This window comes from Pteropus alecto, unplaced genomic scaffold (genome assembly GCF_000325575.1).
Source record: "Pteropus alecto unplaced genomic scaffold, ASM32557v1 scaffold98, whole genome shotgun sequence".
Taxonomy (NCBI): Eukaryota; Metazoa; Chordata; class Mammalia; order Chiroptera; family Pteropodidae; genus Pteropus; species Pteropus alecto.
In genome coordinates, this window is record NW_006443570.1 from 19,451,895 (window position 1) to 19,471,585 (window position 19,691).

General features: G+C 34.3%; 1 protein-coding gene and 1 pseudogene across 3 annotated transcripts in view; one reads left to right on the plus strand and one right to left on the minus strand.

Annotated features, from left to right (window-relative positions):
• NLK (nemo like kinase) overlaps window positions 1-19,691 on the plus strand; it is a 131,027-nt gene that overhangs the window by 92,285 nt on the left and 19,051 nt on the right. For all 3 annotated transcript variants that reach the window (XR_003043914.1, XR_001518064.2, XM_006924989.3), the window contains exons 4-6: window positions 12,947-13,053; window positions 14,408-14,493; window positions 18,065-18,274. Coding sequence is in view for 1 of the 3 variants with exons in the window: in XM_006924989.3 (XP_006925051.2) it covers window positions 12,947-13,053; window positions 14,408-14,493; window positions 18,065-18,274 (403 nt within the window). In the remaining 2 variants the exon portion in view is untranslated. The remainder of the gene's footprint in view (window positions 1-12,946; window positions 13,054-14,407; window positions 14,494-18,064; window positions 18,275-19,691) is intronic.
• Window positions 10,132-10,250, minus strand: LOC112473383 (annotated as a pseudogene).

A 19,691-nucleotide genomic window follows, 5' to 3' on the forward strand; every position in this document is an offset into this window, starting at 1 on the left:
CAGCAGTCTTGAACTTAGTGACTTACTATCACATGAAACAGGAACAAGATCCTCGTCCTCTGTTTATTTCAAAATCCTTATGATTGTTTCAGGGCCTACCGAGCCAGCATATTCTGCTAGCTTGAGGAAAGAGAAAGAAACTATGTTGTAGTGGCAAAGAACATGGAGTCTAAATTCGAATCCCATCTTTCCCTCTTAGACTACCTGTGTGATCTTGGGCAAGTTACTTAACCTCTTTGTGCCTCAATTTCCTGGTGAATAATAATCGTATCTATCTCATAGAGTTATCTTGAGAATTAAACTGGAATGGAAAAATAGACAGAGATAGAACTTAGTGACCCAGAAAGACAATAGGAACTTCTATGAACTTTCTAGTGAAAACAAAGTGTGTCAAGCCCACTACCAACAGATGGCATTAGCAAGTACTCACAAAGAAATGGACTTTCATAATGGCCTATCAGTAACAAACCTAGCCTGTTTATAGAGATTTTTTAAACAAGATGTAAACTATTAATGGGGAATGGGTTGTTAACCTCACTACCTCATATTCCCTTAACCTGGTCCCTTCTTCCCAGAAAATATTTCATGTACATCTCACCTAGCACCTCCAAGCCTTTCTCCAGACTGCATCCACATTATCTTTCTTACTGCTTTTTTCATTACCTTTACCAATCCTTTCTTATTAATGAGAAAGATATGACATATTTCCTCCTTCAGCCTGCCATTGTAAGAACCACTCCCCGTTATGCTCTACAGTGGTAGTCACATCCCCTAGTAGTAGTCCCTTCCTGGCCACATAAAGATTACCTAGGCCTTAGTGTATTAGCAAAGCCTGAAGTTGTTTTAAAGTTCCCAGCTCACAGTTGGATTTTTCCCCCCTGCTTTGTAGAGAGCCACTGTACATAGCTGGAACAACTTATTCACACCAGCTCTCTGAAACACCTGTGTTCCAGGTGAAGCCAAAATCTAAAGCTTAAATTCAAGTCTTTTCACCTCTTAAAAATAAATATCTCTAAAATGTCCCAGCTGGTGGGAATGAAATGCTATCAGGCCTCCCAATTATTAGAAGGTAGTACTGAATAACAACAAAGCCACACCTAATTTGAGCTGCTGAAAAGCCTTATAAGTCCATTATCATTCTCCTGAATTGCTTAACCTTCTGGTTAACCTTCTGATTACTAGCCTCCAGACATATTTAATTCAGGTGTGAGAGTTTAGGAACGCTCATAGGACTATTTATTTGATCTTTTGTTAAAGTCCACTGTTCAGGCTTTATTTTTTTAAAGTTGGTAGACACCAGCAGGCATGTGTTATGTGGAGACCCAGAGGTTTCAGAAGCCACTAAATATATTAGACCTGCCTTAATTGGAGGATTTGGGGAAGCGCTGGGGCTTTTAGCCACTTCATAGACCAGCTGAGTCTCCTGCTACCAACTCAATTTATTTGAGAGCAGGGAACTTAATAGACCTATAGCACACTAGCACAAATCTGTATTGTAGCCAGAGTACAACTTACATATATATTGCTTATATCAGTTCTCTGCACATATATGAGTATTATTAAGTGTTAATTTAGAGCACTGAATTGTACAATTGGTGATGGGTTTAATAATTATGTGTTTAATTGATAATCTTTTCCTCTTACTGGTACCTCACTTAGAGGTAGCAAGAGAGCCAGATGGTAGAAAATAGGATTAGGTCAAAGTGGCATTTTTCCAAAGGAAATATGCGTGAGCCAAACAAAGTTTTGTTTTATGTATGTGTTTTTGTTGTTTTAGAAATATAGAATACTAATCAGTTATGGGATACCAATCTGATAGCTAATTTTTGCCACCTTGGGCTCAAGACTCCAGGTTACTAGAAGCTCCTTACCAAAATCAGGGATCCCCTTTGTGGAGGTTTTCAGAGACCTCACAGATATTAGGGCTTTTAATTGCTCCCTTGAGTTTTCAGTCTATCCAAAACCAATCTATGTCTCTCTCAAAAGTAATATATGCCCTGTAGAAAACTTATCTTGGTCTAAGAAAATATTTTTGTCCTCATATGAAGGAGTATGACTATCATGGACATACTGTTGTGTGGTGCAAAAACAAACAAACAAAAAACCTCATGAGACCTCAATAAGTGAATAAATTTTTCCTCTTCAGCAATGATATCCTTTTAAGATTGCCTAATCTTTCCTTTTAAGATCAGTAACTTAAAAGAGCTTTTTAAATTGGTCACCTGTTTTGTGTTTCTTTTATACTTCTATTCTTTTGGCTTTTTCTTGCGGGGGGAATGGAAATGCTAGGAAGAAATAAGAACACAGTCATTTTGGTAAGTCATGGACTCTGATATTGGGCAGCCCTGAGTTCAAATCCTGATAACCACTCCCCACCCCCTGCCACGTACTAGCTTTTTGATCTTGAAAAAGTTATTTGATGTTCTTCCCTGAGCTTCAGTTTCCTCAATGATAAATGGATATAATATTTTTTCTCAAAGGACTATTGCAAGGAATAAATGAATTAACGTATGTAAGACATTTGGCACAATGCCTGGCATATTGATATTTAATAAATTCAGTACCCTTTCTTCCTCCCATGATGATGATAATGATGATAGCAGCTACTGTGTAATCCCTATTTACCATGTGCCTGGCATTTATATGTAATTCACATATAACATCTAACTTGCCTAATGTTATCAAGTTAGTAAGTGGAAGAGTAAGATTCTAACCTGGTCTTTGATTCCAAAACCTACACTACATTGCCTCCTACTGTGTAAATCCTTTTTAACTCCTCACTTTAAAAATCAGCTTCCTGGCCTTCTCTCTTCTGAAGTAGAATTATTTCATTTCCCTCTTTGCTGAGGTTTAGTTCATCTTTTGAAAGACAGAGCACAAGTTAGGAACAAAGGCTGAGATCTAGTGCCAACTCTGCTGAATACTAGCTGTGACCTTTGTCTAGTTCATTCACCACTCTAAATCTCTGCTTATTTGTATAATGAGAATCATAATCGGACTTATTTCTTAGAGTAATTAGGAATAGATGAGGCTAAAAAAGTTTAAAGTTGGATGCCTAACATATAGAAAACTCACAATACCAGCTGTTTTTCTGTCAAGTTTCTATGGCCGTGTTTGTTAAAATCATTTTGCTTCTTTGTTTTTTGTATTTGATTTTTACATATCAGTCTCGATCTTTTTATAATCTTTTGAATGTTGCCTTGCATGCATCCATCTTTTTCCTCTGGGTTGTCAGTGAGTTAGCATGCTCTCTACACCCATTTGGTGCCCAGTCAGTATTTATTGGTGCTAATGATGATGGTTAAACAAAAATGCTGTTGGCACCAGTCCTACAGCCACTGAGACTGCTTGAGTAATCATGAATATCCTAAAAACAGAAAAGGACTCAATCATCTTACACATAATTGAAGGTCAGAATTTGGTGTCAGCATTTGTTTCTGCAATGATTGTGTAGCTTTTTCTGCAGAATTACCTTTGACAGTTGGAGTAGTTAGGCTTTCTGGCATGAGGCTGATTATCATGCATTCTTAAATTACTTCCCAAAATAGGTACAGCATCGTAGAGGTAGATTAAACAAATATTGGTTGTAGTACAGATTTGTTTTAATTGGAGCACGAGGTCAGGGGAGGCTCACCATTGAGTTGTGTGTTGCCAGGCTCTAGATTAGTTTCCTAGTTTTCTTGCCCATAATCCTTTTTGCATCAAAGAAAATTGTACAGAACTTCTTAATTCTAAACATCTGTCTCTTTTCTCTGCCTTCCTGGTATATCTAATACATTCCCACCTCATTTCTTTGATCCCCAGAAAATTCCTTATTTTTGTTTTTTCCTGTTTTAAACTCTGTCCTCCATGAACACATTTTCTTCTTAAGCAACCTTTGTGGGAGTCTAGCAGGGTGTCCTGCATATTATATTTGGACACTGTACACTTAACAACTCTGGTATGCATTAGTGTACAGAATGAATATTGGTGTGCCTTATTCTAAAGAATGTCATGTCATCAAGGTTGAATTTCTAACTCATTAATGGTGACATGCTTCCATAATTTCAGTATCCAGATTTTCAAAATAAAAGAAGGAAAGAAATGGAAAAAAATTTTTTAATAAAGAAAATCTTATGCAAAGAAAAGATTATAACCAAAACCAAAATTAATATTCCATCTGTGGCAGATTTCATTTAGTAGAAAGTAGAGATTGTTATTTATTTATTGCCATAAGTAATGATTCCCAAACTTATATTTTCAACTTAGATCTCCCACCGAAGGCCCGTCCTATATTTCCAGCAATCTCTAGTTCAGACTCTTTTTTTTTTTTTTTTTTAATGGTGAGGGCTACTAGCCTACCACTCTATCCCACTACACACAAAAAGTTACCCAGGGGTTCCTATTATATACACACATATTCTAATTGTTTAAGTTTTCCTCATGCATTAAAAAAAATAGTGGGGAATATATGATTCATAGGTACAAGAAAATGTTTGTCAATTTTAGCTTTGTAATTTGACTAAAGAAGGGTGAAAGGAATAAGACTTAAAAAAAGTTAATGCTCAGGAGATAGAAAGAGAGTATGAGGTAGGAAAACTTGCCTTTATGATTTTTTTAACCTTTGTATTATTTTTCAGCTGTTGGCAAAAGGAATATTATTTGGCCTGTCAACCTGACATTTCTTCACCCTCAGTCTAGTTACAACTTGGGAATAGTCCCAAGTTGTTATGAGTGTTAAAGGAGGTGACTATGTTAAAAGTGGTACAAAGTAGACTCAAAATGCTTTTCAGCAAACTAGGATAATTCTTCAGCAAACTGTGAAATTATTTGTTATTTGAGGTTATGTATGGTCTAGGAGTGATGGAATGAAGACCTACCATTTAGGTACTAGAAGAAATGAAGAAGAGTACTTGCGTGGATTTGGGCAATTACTTCAGATGTCTTCGGATTCAGTTCCTTCCAAAAGAAAAGACTAAAACTCAGAATAATTAGTTCTTTAGAATAACCTGCCACCTATGTTGTGAGGTTTCATTGAGATAATTCACATAAAGCATTTAGAAAGTGCCTGACTCATAGTGAGAACTTAATAAATGTTAATTGCTTTTATTATTATTTCTCATGTGTTTTTTAAAAAACGTTAAGGTGAACCATTTTTGGAAACCAAATATGTTTGTGTTTTTACAGATATAGCTAAATTGCCAATTAGAATGTGCATGTAATTTAGAAATTCAGTAGGAGCTGAAGAAATCTTGATTTTTTTTTTTTTACATGTTTAAAGGTTTAAATCTCTGTAGTCACTGGAATTTAGCAATTCTAATAATTTAGAGATTTATCTCTTTGAAAAATATCTCCTGATTGTACTTCTTTCTTGCTTTTATTTTTATTGGCTATCTGATGGCAAATCTGGCATATTCTGTTCCAAAGTAATGTCTAAGGGGCTTTGTGAGATTAACAATCATAACATTGTAATCTTTGAGCATCTGTATTGTAATTGCCTGTTTAATTGTTCATCTCCCTTGTTAGGCTATAAACTCAGTGAGGGCAGTGACGGTCTTGTATACCACTGCATTTCCAGTACCTAGAACAGTGTCTTGCACATGCTATACTGTTGAGAATATTTGTTGAAGAATGAAGAGAGTGACTTTCCATTTGAAAACACATGGCTAAGGAGAGATTCTAAAAGCTGCATCAACTAATGAAGTATTAAATTTCTGATTTTTCCTCGAAACCTAGTTTTTGCAACGTGAAAGTAATGTCAAGTCTCATGAATTTCATTTTTCTCGTTTAATAGTAAACAAAGTGAGGCACATTTTATGAAAAAGGTCAGGCCTCAGAATCTTTACCACCTAGGTTAGAATCCAAGCTCTGTGTCAGCAGTTTAACTTCTCCCAGCCTCGGAGAGTTAATAAATTAGGTATTATGAGGATTAAATGAGGTGACATAGAAAGTGGCACATAGTATCTTCAACAAAAAGTTAGCTTCCTTTCTCCTTTTCTTCTCCTCATAGCACATAATTAAAAGTAATTCAGCTTTTTTTATTTCAATCTGTATACTGTGGTGATATTTGTTAAGAAATGGGAATGCTAGGCAAGCTTCTGTGGGAAGCAGCTTGGTGAGGTAGAGAGCACTGGACTCGGAGTCAGGAAACCTAAGGTAGTCCTGGTTTTTTACAGACTGGAAATATGACCTTGGGTAATAACTTCTCTACCCTGAGTTTGTGTTTCTATTAAGTGATTTTCTCCAGGGATTAATAATATTTGAGAATGCAAAAGGACTATTTTCGACACTGTAGTAAAGAAGCTTCTATAACGTCAATATTACCACCAACATCCCCCCAAAAATTAACTCTTTAAAACAACATGGTAACACTTGTTTCTCTTAGGCACCTGAGGCATCAGAGCTGCCATGCCCCACCCCTTATACATTTCTAATTGTTAATTTGCATCATTCATTTTTCTGAAGCAAATCAGTACTTTTTGAAATCCGTATTTCATGGAGCTACTTAACTAATTGCTGCAATCAACAGTAATTTATTTTATAGCAGAGTTGTTTAAAGCACTCTGAGGTTGGCATACCATGCACAGTGTGTTTTTTATGATCATGTTTTTAATGACAAGTTTTAATAGGGGAAAATGGTTAATCTGTTAATAGTCTCCTGAAAGCTCTAACTTTGGTTCTATATTTTATCTTTACCCAGTGGTAACTTAAAAGGCCATAGCAAAGTCATTGACCCAGTGGGTGCACCAGCTGTTGGAGAGGCTGTCCTATTTAGAAGGACTGGGAGAGAGAAAGAGCACCCAGTTTTTCCTCTTGTTTAGAGACCCTCATTAGATTACTCAGAAACAATAATCAGATAGCTGCTGTTCAAGTTAATGGCACCTCTGAGTCCCTGTCAAGAGAGCTTTATTTAATGTGCAACAGACCTGGAGTGATGCAGGTGCCTTTTCAGGCCCTCATTTAATTTAAGCTGCTTTAGTTGGCATGGCAACTGGTTGAGACATCTGGGAGATATGCTGGGGATTGAGACTTTAGAGAATTTATACTAGAGCAAACTGGAAACCTTATCATAAAGTGGTATGTGTTGCTTCTCAATTTCTACACCTATATTGTTAAATCTTCAAATTCAGGAATTGTATTTTTCGGAGAAGTTAATTTGTAAAAGGTCAGCCTGGTTGGTTGTTGGCTTGTTTTCTGTAAAGAAAAACTGCTTTACTTGTGGAGTGAAAAAGGTATTTCCCCTGAAGAATTTACTTTGCTAAACTAAAGCGTAACAAAAAAATCTCTGTGGATTTTTCTTTGTACAAATCATACATTTAAAATGGTTAAGTCTTTTATGTTTAAAAGATACTAGAGGAAGGGAAAGCATCTCTGCAAAAAAGGTAAACAAAATGGTAAAAGTGGACCAGGGCTTTTTGTGGTTTTGCCCTGAACTTTCAGGTTAAATTAAGAGTTTATTAACTGACCTCCATTCTTTTTTAACCCAGCCTGTTATCTTAAGAAGCAGAGATATAAAAGTAGCACTCTTAAACTCTTCTTTTTTAAATATTATAACAAGAAATTGAATGAAAAATTTTGCAAGTTCACAAATCCTGAGGACAATAATGTGGTGATCTAGTCATTTGTGGGACTACCTGCTGGTTTATATTTTGAGAAATAAATTATTTCAAGAGAAAAATTAAGCACATATGTATGTGATCTTAGTGTAGAAGAATTGATGTTACCATTTGAACTGTTCGCTAGCCATTTCAAACACCTTGCTTTTTGAATTTTTGAAATCTGGTAATACTTTGCTCTGTATTAGGTTGAAACATCTGAAATTATTTTTGTTGGTCAAATATAGTCCGGTATTATCAACTCAAATCTAATAGGTTTAGGCTCAACAACACCCTGATCTAGAAATACATGTTTTGTAATGCTAAATGAAATGTAAGAATATTTTTCTGAAATGAATAATTATCTGTAAAATATCTGGTTAGAACAGGACCATTTCCAGCCAATGTTTCCCTTTTCCCCTTTCTTTGAAAGTGTAGTCACTGTTAGAAGAAAGCATATGACATTTATTTCTTACTTATTCTCTGTTTTTGGCTTTTGTAACAGTTTGTACCTTTTGTAAATCAAAACAAGATTTGTCAAGTACCCTCAGTATGAATTCAACTTGATAACTTGAAAAATTAGGTGTTTTCTCTCTGCTGCTTACATGCATACCAACTGTCGCTACTAACAGGAATTCTGGCGTCACAACTTGGCTGCCAGCTTTGTAGATTTGGGAGACAGAATAGAATATAACCTGCTTTACATACACGTCCAGCAAAGAACTTTTCAATCCTGGCAGGAACAAAAAATTGTCAATAAACTCAGCAGATATGGCTGACATCCTATATAGAAAAGTACTTCATACTCTGTTTAGGAATTTTTTTTCCTGAGTAAAACTTCTCGTTAACAACACTTAATATAGTGATGGCAGTTGCAGAGTTTTTCTGTTTTTCTTTTGTTTGTTTTTTTTTCCTGTTAATGTTTCTTTGTTTTTGTCCCTTGAGATTTCTGGAACGAACTCAAAAATATTGATACTTCTGATTAAGGTTTAATAGTACAAATAGAAGTTTTTCCTGTCTCTTTATCCTTTAAGATTTCCTAGTGGGAAATTTTCTTTCATTATGTACACAAGGATTAATAACCTTAATATGTAAAGCACTCTTAAAAATTATCACCCCAATAGAAAATTGAGCAAAGGACAAGAACAGCCTTTCTCTGTCTCTTCTTTTTTTTCTCTCATACACATATATGTGGCCAATAAACATGTAAACAATTTTCAACATGAAAACAGTTAATAGAACACAAATCTTCACTGCCAGTCTTTCCTGCAGTGCCCCTAAAATGTGATTAAAGAGTTAAAAACTAAAAGAGGCAGAAATGTATGCTGACAGTAGTGAGAACACAGAAACGGGTTGGTTCATGCTATAGAACATCAGAATAGCTCAAGAATGGAACACATTAAGCATCTCAAAGTAGGGAGACAGGTAAGCCTGTGTAAGAAGTAATAAGATGTTCAGATCTCCTGTCCTGCAGAAGATTAAAGCTTTATTCCTTGGAGACAGCATGAGCTAACTGTGGTGACTTTGGTCCCTTCCCCTACTCATATAGAACCCTGGCAGCCTGACCTGTGCCTTCTAAGACAGCAGTTTGGAAGGTGGTTTTCTGGAGAAATGGATTAGCCCAAGAGAGAGGATCAGCATAATTGAGGAACCCTCATGAAACAACTATAAAGCTCTAAGTCCTTCCACAGAGCTACATTACAAACAGTAATAACCTAAATGTTCAGTGATAGGGGATTGCTTAAGCCTTGACATATTATATAAAATGACATAAACACTTAAAATAATGTAAAAGAATCGTATACCATGGAAAGATGTTCAGAAGATATTTTAAATAAAAATATATAATATGAATATATAATATGGTCTATTTTGACACCATAATTCTCCTTCAAGGAATATATCAGGAAATTATCAGATTCACATAAAGCCATATAAATATATAATGTTTATCTCAGGATTATTTTAAATAGTTTTTAAAAATTGAAATAACTTGGATATTCAACAATGACAGATTGATCAAACGAATTGTAATATATCCATACATTGGAACATTATATAGTCATAAAAATTTTGCTTTACTAGAATATTTAATAATAGTATAATGCTTATATTTAATTAAGAAAACAGGCAGCAAAGCTGTGTGTATATAATCCCTATTTTAAGTATACATATATGTATGTACACAACATTTTCATGAAGTTGTTATAGGTTAGTTCAAAAAGGAAGGATTCTGGGTAGTTTTTATATTCTGTGGCTTCTTTGCATTTCCCTAGTTTTCTACAATGAAGGGTGTTTTTTAAACTATTTTGGAAATTTTCAGAAATACACAATAGTATAATAACTACCACAACCCGATACCCAGCTTCAACAATTATTAATCATTTTGCCAGTCTCTTTTCCTCAATCCCTTTTTATTGAGAAGAGAGGGTAAGGTAGACTGGAGTATTTTATTTGTTTATTTTTATTTTTTATTTTGGGTGAGGCAACCCTTGGTTGACCTCACAGATTGCAAGGACCTTGTCAGCTTACAATCCCTTATTTTTTTTATTTTTTACCCCTCCAGCACCTGGTCTTCCTAGGTGGTCTCCCATCCAAATACTAACCAAGCCCAACCTTGCTTAGCTTCTGAGATCAGACGGGATTGGGCTTCTTCAGGGTAGCATGGCCGTAGACTGTACTGGAGTATTTTAAAGTAGATTCCAAGTATCACATTATTTTACCTATAACTTAAATATGCGTTTTTATCTGATAAGGACCTTAAAAACATAACCATCATGTTATCACACCTAATAAAATTAGATAGTTCTTTGCTATCAAAGTTCTTTTTTAATCAATTTGAATCCGGCTTTAAATGAAGTTCATAGCTTGCATTTGGTTATTATGTCTCTTCAGACTCTCTTATTCCAAACATTCATTCCTACCTTTTCTTCCTTTCGCACGTTTTCTTTTTTCATTGATTTGTTAGATTTTTCCAAGAATGATCAACATCATGTGTTTGGCTGATTGCTTTTTCATGGTGTCTTTTGGTTTTTTATTTCTCATATTTCTAGTAAACTGGTCATTAGAGCTAGAGGATTGATTATATTTGTTGTAAAACAGAATGCTGTGTTATGCTAACAGCAGCCTCATACATCCTGTGTCTACTAACATCTTTTGATTGCATCATTTTCCCTTGTGCTTGATTTAATCTTGTGTTGTTTTATCGTGGCCCCTAAGCTTATCAAATCCACTGCTTATGTTGCTAGTAAGAGTCCATGTCAAGCGATTGACCAGGAAATGAAATTATAAGTGATTAAGATTATGAAAGTAAAACATCAGTGATGGGTATTGCTCATCAGTCAAACATATCCCATTCCACCATAGCTACTATGATCTTGAGGAACAAGAACAAAGTGACGGAAGCTGTTAAAGGATCTGCTTCATTGAAGGCGATGAGGTTAACAAAATTCAAGAAGGGCCTATATCAGACATGGAGAAACTTCTAATGAGCTGGATTAAAAACCAAACACAGAAACACATCCCTCTAAGCACCATGACGATCACAACCAAAGCAAAAAGTTTGTGATGTTGAATTTATTGCTAACTCTGAGTGGTTTAAATGATTAAAGAATCATTATTCATTACATAATGTGAAAGTGATTCATGAATCTGCAAGTGCTGATGTGAAGGCAGCTGAAGAATTTTTTGGAAACTCTGGATAAGCTGATCATGGAGGAAAATTACTTGCCAAAACACAGTAGTAGAGAAGAGTGTTCATGGTACATTATTCACTTACAAGCAAATCTATGATGGAAAAAGGCAACCAAGCAAACCACCATAGACATATTTCTGAAAAGAGTGACACTTCCTCAAGAAGAGCCTCAAGCGGGTCCTTCAAGAGGTATTTTAGAAGAAGGCATTGTTATAGGCGATGACAACTCTATTTGTGTCATTGCCACTGGGACAAGATACAGAGGTAGAAGACAGTGATATTTATGATCCTGACCCAGTGTAGGCCTAAGCTACTGTGTGTGTGTCTTAGTTGTTGACAAAAAGTTTTTTAAAAATAAAAAAATTGTCAAATAAGGATATAAAGAAGAAATTTTTTGTACAGCTGTACAGTATGTTTGTGTTTTAAGCTAAGTTATTGCGAAAGAGTTGAAAAGTTTTTAAAATTTTTAAGTTTATAAAGTAAAAAAACAGCTAAGGTTAATTACTGAAGAAAGAAAAATGTTTTTATAAATGCAGTGTAGCTTTAGTGTACAGTGATGTCTTAGGCCTTCACATTGACTCACCACTCAGTCATTGATTCATGCAGAGCGACTCCCAGTCCTGCAGGCTCCAGCCATAGTAAGTGCCCTATGTAGGTGTACCATTTTTAATCTTTTATACCATATTTTTACTATGCCTTTTCTATGTGTGGATACACAAATGCTTACCATTGTGTTACGTTTGCCCACAGTATTCAGTACAGTAATATGCTGTGCAGGTCTGTAACCTAGGAACAATAGGCTACACCATCTAAGTTTGTGTAAGTGCACTCTGATGTTCGCACAATGACGGAATCGCCTGATGTGTTTTTCAGAAAGTATCCCCATCGTTAAGCAACGTATGACTATTTAAATCGTAAAACTCACTCAGACTTAATGAATTCTTAAGTGTGGGCGGGGTAAGACATGAATCTCTCCTCGATATGGCAAAAGACATTACCATTGCAAGAGTTCTGAATTTCATATCTTCATTTCTCCCCAGGCCCCAGCCTTTGATTGTCTGCCATGTGTTGATTGAGCAAAACTCTGAGAATATAACAGAGTACAAAGCATAAGAAGCTTAAAATTTAGTAAGGGTATAAATCTGTAAATAGTTAAGTAATAAAAGAATTGTTAATACTATAGAGACTTGGATTTGAACAAACCATTTTACACATTTTAGGAGTACCATACTTTATAAAGTAACAAAACTACAATTAATAGGTAGGTTGTAATTGGTGCAATGGTGGCCTAGAGTGAGACCACCAACCCTCTCATTTGTATTCAAAGGACACTTCCAGGATGTCTTACTAGACCCTGAGACTGTTTGGTCTTCATACTTTTCCTGGCCTGGCTGTCATTTAAAATGTCTACCCTTATTTGTCTCTTTTATAATGCTGAGTATGGAGAAGTCACTTGGTTGTTTACTACTGCTAACTTTTAAACAGTAAATTATTTAATGTTTTAGGCAATGTTTTATCTTCTAAGGGCTGGATTCTCACCTCTATTATACTGGCTAGAAGCTTTCTTTTCATAAGCTTTTTCCAGCCTTAAGAATGGAAGTTATTCTTTAGATCTGGTACCTACTTTGAGGGCATTGGGAGCTGAATTTCTGAACTTTCCTTAACTTTATACCTCAAGATATGTTGTCACAGAATTGATGCAGAGTGACCTACATAAAATTATCGTCTCTCCTCAACCACTCAGCTCAGATCATGTCAAAGTTTTTCTTTATCAAATTTTGCGAGGTAAGACTTTATTATGAAGAAAAAGGTAGTGTCACTGTATAAATGAAATGTTTTGCTTTGCTTTTCATTTGAACTTTAATCTGACCTTTCAATGCTTTCTTTGTCCCTAAAGACTTTTTTCTTTTGACCATTTTTATACTTGATGTTAAATAAGAGGTTTTTAAGAGTAGCCATACGGTTCTTATTTTCAGTGATGGAATACAAAGCCCTGTCTCATTCATTAGGCATTTGGGTGGGTTAATTTGCAGAGATAAATAAGCAGGATGGTTTGTTAAGCAGTGATGGTTTAGTAGGAGACCACATTATTGAAAAGTAACTGTGTTCCTTATGGATGTCATCCATTCTTCAAGCCAGCAGTAGGTGCACCTGGTCAGAGTGTTTACTGGCATACCTGAGTCCAACTCTAGAAAAACAAAATGACTCTTAAAACCACAACATGGAGGAGACTGATAGAAATAGCCAACTAAATAGTCCTCCAGTCTGGCTCATTAAAGATCATTGACTTGATAAAGAAACAATTTGGGCAGATATTGTTAGAGTTTTTTCTGACCATTGGGTGTGTCCTTCAGAGTTTTGCTATTACAAATGAAGAATTATTTAAAACTGAAATAGCTTTCTGACCTAGTAAAATACTACCGCCCCCCGTTAAATTCACAGAATTAAAACATTCTTTATAAAGATTGAAAAGCATCTGTCAAAAGGATTAAAACATGTACACATTATAAAGTTCACCTTTCATAGTGGATATTGGATCTTTTTTTACACTTGTGAAAAATGTGGTTTGCCATATTTTTTTCAGAAAACACCTTGAGGCTGGACCTTTATCTTTCTAACAGTGCTAAAGCCTCCAGTCTTTTAAGATGTCAAAAATATTTTTAAAGTAATTAATTACCCTCTTGATTCTCAGTGGTGGAGAATACTACGAAGAAACCTGGGCAGGTTTCTGAATTTTGTCACTCATTGAATAGCTGTCCTGAGAAAGACTCCTATTGGCTAATGGGAACTGTTTCGTTGGAGCAGGCTCAGAATCACAGGTTGAAAGTATCAGTAGCAGAGCTACAATAGCCACTGGATATTGGTATGGTCAGCCTTACCTCCATTGCCTGAAAAGCTTTTCTATACTTAAATGTAATTAATCTTTTGAATTAGAGAAATTATCTCTAGATTGTGTAAACTTTTGATGATACTTTAGCAAAATAGAGTAAAACTAAGTCAAACTTTTAATAATGTTTATTATGCAGTTATTTAGGGAACAATTTTAAATCCTGTATTCTCTGTTTCTGTGGTTTTCCCTAAATCATTGGTTGAGTAAAAGGAATTAAATATCTGCAATTAAATCTTTTTGTTATTTCAGGTTTGAAATATCTCCATTCAGCTGGCATTTTACATCGAGACATTAAGCCAGGGAATCTCCTTGTGAACAGCAACTGTGTTCTAAAGGTAGCTTTTCAGTTTAAATATCTAAGAAAAAAAATCAGAATGTCAAGCAGGTTTAAGAACAATATTTTTTTTTGAAAGAAATAGTTAAATTTATTTTTATCACTTTATCAAAAATTAAAGAACTCAGTTTTCTCTAGCAATATCACTAGTCATGACCATAGTAACTAATTTGTAGTATTGACTTATGGTTTCTTCATGATATTTTTCATATGTTTTGGAAGCACTGAAATTGGAATTGCAGTGTGACTAGAAACAAGAATAGAGAAGGCAATTTCTTTTCAGATTGTTCTATTATTAAAGGAAGTGTATATCAGAGGAAATATCAAAAGATGAGTAAGCTTCTATTTATATGGGAATGAAATATGGCTTTTAAGAAGACTTTTTGTACAGCTAACATATCTGTATGCTGTTTGACTGAGATAGCAAAGTAGGGAAGTGGAAACATTTAAAAGTAAAATACTAAACCAGAAAAGGGTCAAATATATTTCCACAATATATAGTAGCCAGTCTTCAGTTATTCCTCTGAAGGGGAATTACTTACAGGATTAATTATAGTTAGTAGCCCCAAAATCTCAAGCCATCAGTTTTAATTTTACTTTTTCCAGTACCATCCCCACCCCATTGTCTTTTGTCAGAGTAATTCACAAATAGTAAAATCCACATATGTGGATTTTATCACCTCTAATAGCGATATGTATTAGCAGAAGTTCTAAATAGTGAGAGGTCTACCATGTTTTTCCCCATCATAGAATTTAGAGGTAAGGGCTTTCCTAGAGTTGTGTTATCGCTGTTTGAGAAAATTAAAATTCCACTTATTTTATGAGTGGCTACAGTATTATATGGTGTTTCAGTCTGCAGTAAATGTAAAATCTTAACGTTTTTGACTGATATAGCTTAAAAACGAAAACTTTTAAATGGTTTCTACTTTAAAAGTAGTCAATGGGGGACAGGTAGAAAAGGTGAAAGTATTAAAAGGTACAGACTTCTAGTTATAAAATAAATCATGGAGATAAATCTAATGTATAGCATAGGAAATATAGTCACTAATGTGATAACTTGCACAGTGGTAGCAGATTATTAGACTTGTGTTAATCACTTCATAGATACATAGATATACAACAAATCACTATGTTGTATATCTGAAACTAATATAGTATTGTATGTCAAGTATAATTTAAAAATAAATTAATTTCATAATTAAAAATAAAAGTAATCCAGGTTGTCATTATTGCTTAGCTTGTTGTCAATTAAACTAAACATTAAAACCAAATATATAAGTGAATTTCAGTTTTTATTTTAAATACTTTTTTTAAACTGTGGGTCAATGTTCTTTAAAAATTGGCATGTTATGCTGCTCTTGAATAAAAATTCTCCCTTCATATAGCCTTCAAGAACTTTGTTTCTGTTTTAACTCTAGAAAGATTAAAAACCTGTATTTCATATTTTACCTGAAAACAACTCATATTGTAATTCATTCTTTTGTTTCCACAGAGAGATTAATTGTCCCCAGAATCCACTGAATATTCCTTCTATAGGTCATTCAGTTCATTCTCTTCCTCCCTTGTCACCTTTTTAAAGAGAGCTGCAACCTATCCCCATAACCCATTTTAATTTAAAAAAAAAAAAAAAATTTTTAATTTAAAATCCTATAGCCAAGAATTTTTTGTCTTATTGAAACCAAATCAGTTTTATGACAATTTAAGCCAGTTTCTTCTGATTTTGGATTTTGGTTGGAGAACTTCACAGAGTATTTTATGTAGAACTTGTCATGCTTGATGCCATTAATTGCTTGAAGTCCATTTTCCCAATAGTCTGTTATGGTATTGTAACCTCTGGCTACATGAATGAGTAAAGAAAAATGTCATTTATGAATAAACAACACACAGACCAGAATAAATTGAAATTTTGCTCTGCTTTGACTTGTCCTAGTAGCCTACTTTTAAAAACCAGAGTGCCTGGCTACAACACTAATACTCTCTTCTCAAGTGCAAATTCAACGAAAATAATTATGATAAAATATTTCTTTTAAATTAGTATATTTTTAAATTAGTATCTTTTCATATTATGAATATATTTTGTTTCCTGTAATGCACAAAATGGATAATGTTGCTGGAAGTCTCAATATCCTTTTGGTTATCTTATCACATAAGCTTTTTTCTTTGGGTTTTGCTCGTCTTCCAGATCAGACTGATATTTTTAACAAAGGACTTGCTTGATAACAGAAAACATTTTTTGTTGGGTGGGTGGTTTGGTTTTTTTAAATATATATAAATACAAAAAAGATATAGGAAAGTGCATGTAAGTTCTTTCCTTTGCTTTTGCTTTGTTCTAAAAGATATCTTAAAAATTTATGGCCGAGTAATAGAGAATAAAATATGTTTTATTGAACTCTAGCCTTTGGAAGGATTTGAATATCTCTGCATACAAACATGAATTCATTTGAATTGACCAGACAAAGTAAATTGAAGACAGAAAGAGAAGATTGCCAAAAATTAGGAGTAAAGTTTGTTTTCTTTAAAGCAATTTCTTTTTTTTTTTTTTTTTTAAGCTTCCAGGCCCTTTTTTTCAAGTAAAATCTATGCTGGGACCTCAACTTAGAAAACAGATAAAAAGTATTATTTTGTCACTTATAATAGTGACTCATAAAGTTAATCACTTAGATTACTGGAGCTTAGATAGCCATCACTCCATTATCTCGTTTTCAGTGTTCCTAGTGTGTGTGTGGTTGCCCGGTATCAAGAAAATTTTAATTCCTGAAAACGAACAAAAGTTGGTGGTGACAGCACTGTGGCTGTTTACTAACAGCTCACCTTGCAACCTCAGCATACTTTTCAGTTAAACAGAAATAGCAAGGAAAGATTTATTTCTAGGTCTGAATATAAATTAACCAGTCTTTCCAGGTTATAGCATACTATCTAAAACATAGAAGCACTCAATTAAATATTTATGGCATGAAGAAATGAATGAACCTAGTAGCACTGGCATTCTACAGTATGCTACATTTTGACGTATTTATACATTTGAGTGTGATTAGCGTTTAAATACATGTGAAGTTGAGGTACAGTGTTTATGGAACTCCTGAAGTACTTCCTCACAACTGGATTTAGCAGGACTCAGTTTGAAACCCATAGTTTTAAAGAAATTTTATTATATATATTCCATAAAAATGGTGAACATAACTCAGGACACCTTCAGGATATGCCTTTTTTTTTTTTTTTTTTAAATAATATCTTTCTCGATAAGCCATCCTTGAAAATAGATAGCTTGGTTTTTTAAAACCTAGAAATATACATTCAGCTTTTTTTTGCGGGGGGGGGGCTTAGTAATTGAAAACATTAAAGATAAGAAGCATATTTTTAATAGACATCATTTTATATAGAAATATGAAAGTTTGAGACTTTTCCCTCCCATCTAAATAAGATCAACTTATATATTAACACAAATATTCTTTACTTGTACCATTGAAAAGTTTTCAGAGTTCAGAGGTCTATCAAGATTTTAATTTGTTGTTGTTTTGTTTTACTTTTCCATTTGTCTGTTTGACAATATGATGATAATCTTTTCTATTTAGATTTGTGATTTTGGATTGGCCAGAGTGGAAGAATTAGATGAATCTCGTCATATGACTCAGGAAGTTGTAACTCAGTATTATCGGGCTCCAGAAATCCTGATGGGAAGCCGTCATTACAGCAATGCTATTGACATCTGGTCTGTTGGATGTATCTTTGCAGAACTACTAGGACGAAGAATACTGTTTCAGGCACAGAGTCCCATTCAGCAGGTATGATACCACTTTAGGCTTTAGATGCTTTCAATTCCATTCAGAGAGAGATTCATTTTATAACTTACAAGCCTATTAAAGGATGTGACTTTATTACATGCACTGATGCATAGCAGCAGACTCTGCTGTAACAATTTGCACAGGTTATAATCTTCAATTGTTAGAAGGCCTCTATTCTTTCTAACTGAATGGGTCTGACTTGAAAATGTTTGGTGACTTAATGTACTTATAGTTTGTGCTTAGAATATAAATTTTGAGTGCTGGTTTCTTTAAACTTGAACATTTAGAAACCTTTATTATTATTTAATCTTGAACATTTTTAACCTTTATTATTGGGCTAAAATATTTAAATATGGCAGAGAACATCAAAAGCTGATTAAAATGTAGCTTTAATAAACCATTCATGATACTTTCGTTGTCTGCCTTTATTGCTAATTCATTACTACACATTTTCTTGGGATAATTTCTAAGTGTTTTTTATCAATAAATTTTAACAATATCATTTGCATGAGAATAATGTAACAATGATAAGTTCAGGCTGTAGCGTGAAATTGGTGGGTTCAAATCCTAGCTCTGCCATTTACTATCTATTAACTCTTGGGCATGCTAAACTGTTCTGAAGATTGTTATGCAGATTAAACAAAGTAGTAAAGCTGAAAATAAGGCCTGACACATAGTAAGCACTCAGTAAATGTTAGCAATTATGATGGTGGTGGTGTGCCAGGATGCTAGGGATTGAGCAGTAAATAGGACAGAGTTCTTGTCTTCGTGAGACTTTCACATGAAACAAAATAAATAAGCATACAAATAAATATAATCCCAAGTAATGATCAGGTCTATCAGGTTAAGGATAGAGAATGATTGTGGAGCAGAACAGTCCTAAGGGATACTCTGAAGGGATAACATTTGAAGAGTGACCCAAGTGAAATGAGGGAGCAAGATACTAGAAAAGAGTATTCTGGGAAAAGGGACAACCAATATAAAGCCTTTGAGGCAGGAACAAGTGTGGCATGTTGGAGGGATGGCATAATCAAGGAAGAGCATGTAGAAGACAAGATCAGAGAGAGAGAGCCGGACCATGTCAGCCTGATAAGGACTTTGGATTTTATTCTCTCCAAAGTGTGATGGAAAGCTATAAGAAAGTTTTGAGCAAGAGAGTGTTAAGATTTTATTGATCACATTTTAAAAGATCACCTTAACTACCATGTATCTTTATAAATAATTCAGGCACTTGAACAAAAATGGAATCATTTCTTTAATGCTCTTTCTACAAAGAATTGTTAACTGATACATTAGAAACTATATGTTATAATCAACATTTAAATGTATTTCTCTACTACACATGCAAAATCTATTTTTTAAGTTTACATCTTAAACATTGATCCTAGTGATAAAAATAATATATTACCTAATGTTG